The sequence below is a fragment of the Dipteris shenzhenensis genome, chromosome 12, assembly GCF_047967505.1.
Source record: "Dipteris shenzhenensis isolate YYH24624 ecotype China chromosome 12, Dip_SZ_1.0, whole genome shotgun sequence".
Classification (NCBI taxonomy): Eukaryota; Viridiplantae; Streptophyta; class Polypodiopsida; order Gleicheniales; family Dipteridaceae; genus Dipteris; species Dipteris shenzhenensis.
The window spans coordinates 40,384,543-40,390,682 of NC_141607.1; the positions used below are offsets into that span (position 1 = coordinate 40,384,543).

The 6,140-nt window shown below is 43.9% G+C and overlaps 1 protein-coding gene across 1 annotated transcript; it reads left to right on the top strand.

The window, feature by feature from the left end:
* The first annotated feature begins 3,110 nt into the window (after positions 1 to 3,110).
* On the top strand, positions 3,111 to 5,867 carry LOC147896218 (putative xyloglucan galactosyltransferase GT11). Its single transcript, XM_087382116.1, has 2 exons — positions 3,111 to 4,415; positions 4,921 to 5,867. Exons 1-2 carry the CDS (start codon positions 3,519 to 3,521, stop codon positions 5,527 to 5,529), a joined length of 1,506 nt encoding a protein of 501 aa, XP_087238242.1. The 5' UTR covers positions 3,111 to 3,518; the 3' UTR covers positions 5,530 to 5,867.
* Positions 5,868 to 6,140: the final 273 nt, after the last annotated feature.

A 6,140-nucleotide genomic window follows, 5' to 3' on the forward strand; every position in this document is an offset into this window, starting at 1 on the left:
GTGGTGGTGGTGGAGGGGGAGATGGAGGAGGGGTGGTGGTGGTGGAGATGGAGGAGGGGGGGTAGGGGGGGGGGAAGTAGAGGGGATGGTGGTGGAGGGGGAAGGGTGGAAATAGAAAAAAACTTGATGGCCGAAAAACGTTGACGAAAATCCAAAGGGAGGAAGAGGAAATCGTTAATCATCAAAATGGAAGTGTTGGACATGGAAAGGTTTGTTGATGTTGATTTTGATGAAATGTAATAAAAAGACTTTATTTCCCACAATGTGCAGCGTAATATAGATGATAGAAATCTATGTACATGGGATGCAATTTATATTAGGGAACTCGGATATGTAGCTCGGGACTATCACTCTTTGCATAGTGTATAATAGCATGAGACTTAATAGGTATGATATTATTTAATTAGGTGATTTCCAAGAGTAGTGTGGCATGAGAAAAAAAGCAATCTTTGCAAAGCGTATAATAGCATGAGACTCAACAAGTATGGCATTATTTAATTAGGTGATTTCCAAGAGTAGTGTGGGACAAGAAAAAAATCATATATTATCATGTATATTCCTACCATCAACCCTACATTCATATTACTGTTATCATGTCTCAATTGGAATACCTTATTTTGAATAGTGGGTAATGCAATTCCCTCTATTAGAGTTGTTTAATTTCATTAGCACATGCTATTCCCATTTAATATATTTTAGGATATACAAAGTGTTCTAATTTGAAAGTCCTTTCGTTAAATCACATGAACCATTAATCTAAGTTGAAGGTATACAAATTTCTTTAAGACCAAATCCTTGATTGATGGAAAGAAACTTTGTGAAGAGAATACCAAGCTTTAAATGTATGACATTGTCTTCTCATTGCCACCTCCCCCCCCCCCTCTCTCTCTCTCTCTCTCTCTCTCTCTCAGTGTCTCTCCCCACCCCCCTCCTTTGCTAGGTTATATCGATGCATATCTCTAATATATTGAAAATTTTAATGTGCAATGAGTATGATCGCTTTTAGTTTTAACATTCAAGGAATGATGTAGACGTTTTGAAGATCAAGGCCCACTAGTAAACATTTCCATCACTCAAAAAGTTTTGTACTCAATATTACTATCTAGACATACCCATTTTTTGCAAAAGATGTTTGATTGGGCTAGAACATGTCTTAGAGACTCAAATACCCTTTCATAATCAACTTCATCACATATAGAAAAAGGCAAAACAAATGTGAATAGTGCTAACATAGACTCCCTTTCTTAATCATCTTCATCACATCTTGAACATAATCAAGCATTGGAAATAGATGTGAGTAATGTTGACAAACAACTCCCTCAACTTTTTTCATTTCAATTTAAACAAAAGTTTCACACACAAAGTAAAGGTAGAATCATGATCATTGTGGCCTTGCCCTCTTTCTATTTCATGTCTTATCACATAATATCTATAGAGTACTATATTTTTTGTACATTCCACTAATCTTTTCCACAAAGTTTCTTCATAGAAAAAAGTGAAGATTCTTGTTTTCTTTCTTTGTGAAATGCTTTAGTTGACGTTTTTAACTGATATTTGTTTTTGATTGAATTTTAGAGGGTTTGATGTAGTCTACTAGGAATAGATGGTGAAATTTACCCATATGACAAAAAATTGATGTCTATAGTGGTGTGCATGTACCATTGTTGAAAGTTCTTGATTTGTACGTATTCCTACCTAGTGTTGAAAACTATTCAATCGATTAAAATGTTTATGGATGGATTTGTGAGATGATTGAAGTAAGTAATAAATAATTTATGTTACCACTTGCGTTTCCCATCTTTGCATTGCTTCTTCTCCAAATTTAGCAAGATTAAAGTTTATGCTCCTCCAAACTTACTTGGCATCTGAAGTGTGTGTGTGTGTGTGTGTGAGAGAGAGAGAGAGAGAGAGAGAGAGAGGGTCCCAGAGTCATTGGAAAATGAAGAAGGGACAAGGTGGGAATAAAAATACAAGGCTTAAGAGTACACAACAAGAACAATCCAAACTTGGATCGTAGTGATGATGTTAAACCTAGACATCCTTGTTTTACTAAAAAAGAAGAAGGCACCCATCCTGGACCTTGGCTTGAGGAGTGCAGCCATGTCATGGCTAGAATGAAATAATGGCTCTTGTAAAGGGCACCACATATGCAAGTGAGATGGGGTGGGTGATGATGACAACATGATTGCCACGACCGCTTGTTGAGGCATGCTAATGCAACCATTGCACAAGTTGTCTGGGGCATAACGTGGTGATACACAAAGTGGTGTAAGGGGCATTGGGGGTTGTAATCAAACCCTAGGTATGACATGCGTGTTGTTAGAAATCAATGCTCCAATCTCATGTAACAACATGGGTAATGATTAGCTCTACATTATTGGAGAAGTTATTGAATGACCAATAGGTCCAGTTTAGAGACTCGATGGAGGCCAATTAGTCAAATGTATGAGTAAGGTTGGGATGCAGGGCCTTACCCTGGTGGCTGAGGTGTCCTAGGGAGGCTAGTTGCCTCCTTCGTGGGGGTTTGGGGCTTAATCTGCCACCTATTGAGCAACCAGAGAAGCACCACTTCCCTCGAACCTCTGACAATCGCCTCCCTCGAACCTTGACAACGGTGCTGCTTGGCTTGGACCTCGATGCTTGAGAAATGTCCAAGGAGGTAATTTCACGGTGGGGAAGCGGCCAAAAACTAGGAGGGGGCCTCTTGGGTGCTTGTCGGTCACCCGTTGCGCTCCCATTGGGAAATGTCTCCTCCGTCAAAGCATCTTCTACAAGGCAATATGTTGGGAGTGGGCAAGCTAGGGATGAGCATGGTAGGCGTGACGGTGGGGAAGACAAAAGAGGTGTCTGTGAAGAGTTTGACTCCAATAAACTAATACACTGTGTTATGCGAGAGGCAGTCAAGCTGGTGAATGGAGCTATAACAAATGGTGCAAGACAGCGTGGTATTCTGGAGCTATAACAAATGGTGCACGACAGCTTGTAGTAAACATCAGTTTGCCGTGTATAAATTTTCTTCATCTTTGGCTTCTTCCCAAAGAATAGTCGTCAGTTGAAGCCATCAATCCATGTTGATACTCTCTTTTGCATACATCTTTCCCTGCATCTTCCCTCTCCCACTAGCTGGTTTTTACGTCTTCCTCCCGCAAGCGTTATTCTTCCACCGTTTGGCCATTATACAAAGCTGCTCGTCGGCACTCGAAAGGAACCGTTTGATGCCCTTTCACGTGGCCTTTTCCTATGCTTTCCACAGCCTTCTCTGTTGCTTTCTTCCACGCGGTTGGTTCTGCTTCCCACTGCGAGTCGGATCCCCTCCCTGTCCGACCCGCCACCGACTCGTAGCTTCATTCACGCCATTTGTTTGTTTCCACGGTTTCCAGTGTAGCCAAACTTTGCCCGTCTCAATTGTGCCGACACATGATTCTTATATGAGCGAGGGATGCAATCTGAGTTAGAACGCCGTGTAGAGCAGTGTTACTGCCATTTGTACTTCTCATAGAGCTTTGAAGCCTGATCTGATGCCGCAGCTCAAATTATGGGAGAGTTTGTGTTTCTCTGCTGTGGAACACCAGATTAGCCCGAGGAGGTGGGCGTCGTTCCTAGTATTAATCCCTCTGCTCCTTATTCTGAGTGTTGCAGGGTTTTGCAAATATGGCAACCTGCAGGAAGGCGTGCGAAATGAAGACATCTACCACGGGTTTCTGCGCCGCGCGCAGGAACCATCAAAACTCACGGTAGAAGTTTCCAATCATTCGATCGAATCGAGCAACCAAAGATGTCGGGGGAAATTTGTATACATCTACCCATTACCATCAGAGTTCAATGAGGATTTAGTTGATCGGTGTGGCAGGAATACACATAATTGGGTGATTATGTGTGGCAAGCTTGATAATTCTGGTCTTGGTCCCCTAGTACCTCGTTCGGAGAACAATACCAACGATGAAGTGGTGCTTGAGCCAGCGAACGCATGGTATCGCACAGAACAGTTTTCTCTGGAGTTGATTTTCCATGAGAGAATGAAGGAGTATTCTTGTCTCACCAACGATCCTTCCGTTGCAAGCGCTTTCTACATACCTTACTACGGCGCACTTGACACAGCATTTACTCTTTTCACTCCTCATTTGCATAAACGCGACCGCCTTAGCCAGAGACTAATCGGATGGCTCAGTGGTAACCCGGTTTGGTCCAAATACAGAGAACAGCGTCACTTCATGGTGTTAGGAAGGATCACTTGGGATTTCCACAGGCCGGCTGAAGCTGAACACGGCTGGGGTAGTTCTCTGCTATCACAACCGGAATTCGCAAATGTTACCAAGCTATTAATCGAGAGGAAAATATGGAGTCGAGATGAGATTGCAATTCCATACCCAACATCGTTCCATCCATCCTCTGACGAAGATATGAAGCTGTGGCAGGCAAGTCTCAATATTATTCGGTTTATTGTTAATGTTATGTGAGGCATTGCTCTCCTTTTGTTTTGGGTAAATGGTGCGTAGATAGTTAAATGCAATTTCGCTATTCGTATGAAGTTAGTTTTCCGTGTAGCTGATGAGAAGCACCGTTCCCGAGATGGTAGGAGCCAAAACTCGTCTTCTTCGTAATTTTGGTTCTTTAGATGCACATAATTCATGGTTGTCGTAAGAGCTCAGTGATGCCAAAGGCGTCAGTCGCGGCCTTTCCTGCGGTTCATCCGCCATGGTTCGCGGAAACGTTGAGACGAAACTACTTTGTTTAGGAGCCGCATTGTTTTTCTACGAGAATTCTGATTCTAGCATATTAGTTATATTAATTTAGAGGAATTGGCCTTGAAGTTGGGTGCGATTGCAATATTGGAATATATATATGTATATTCACAGAAGTCGTGGGCGTCGAAGCAAGACGAACTAATAAACGACAATCTGGAATTGCTTGGACGTGCAGGAGAAGCTGAGGGCGGGGGAACCAGAGAGGAAGTGGCTGTGCACGTTTGTAGGGTCACCGAAAAGGTCAGCGGAGCTAAGGAGCGAGCTAGCGAGGCAATGCGATGCAGCGAAGGGATCATCGTGCAGGAGGGTGAGCTGCAGAAGGGGAAGCAACGACTACGAATTGCCGGATTGTGTGAGCAAACCAGAGGAAGTGATCAAGCTCCTAAGGACCTCCATCTTCTGTCTCGAACCACCTGGTGATAGTCCTACACGCAAAGGAGTTTTCGACAGCATGCTCGCCGGTTGCATCCCCGTTCTCTTCTGGAATTCCTCTGCTTACTCGCAATATGTTTGGCATTTGCCTCCAAATGGTAGCCTCTACTCTATCTTCTTCGATGCCTCCCTCGTCGCTCAAGGCCGCGTCGATGTCATCGCCGAGCTCTCTCGCATCGCTTCTGACCCCGCTCGCCTCCGCCCTCTCCAAGACGCTGTCGTCCGCCTCCTCCCTCGCCTCGTCTACTCCCTCCCCGGTAACCCCTCCCGCCGTATCGCCACCCCCGATGCTGTCGACGTTGCCCTCGACAACCTCCTCTCCGAGTCGCCCCTCGCTGCATTTTTTTCCTGACAATTTTTGCGCTCCTGTGAATCGCACTCCATTTATATTTTGCTTTCTTGTCTCCTGACAGTACTGAGAACACTCGTGGCTTGCCACGGGCAAAAGCCATGAGAATGGTGAGGACTGGATCCATAGCCTATTAGGGAGAAACAGACAATAGATGAGAGGAGAGATCGAGAGAGAGGGGAGGCTTAGAGACATACAACAAGCGTCGGCAGATTTAACCGTAACTGATTTCAATCAAAATAGTGTACATTGAATCCTGATTTTAACAAGCGTCGGTACAGATCGTTCCTTATCACAATCTAATAGTGTACATTGGGTAGCTTAAATCTTGATTCGACAAGCCTCGGATGGTGTACATTGATTAGCTTCAATCAAAGGGCCCATGTGCTTTCCATGGCCATAACTAATATCTCTTTCTACAAGATAAGACACAGATATGCACATGAGTATATGTGTTGAGATGCATGCATGTTGTGTGGATGTGGTCTCTCCTAACCTAAATATGTTCAAAGAATAGCCTGAAGAACTAAGATGGGAATTTGCATCTCCTTAAAACTCACAAGTAACTTGACTCGTCTACGACGGGCTAGCGACCCGCTCCGCCGGGTCTCAAG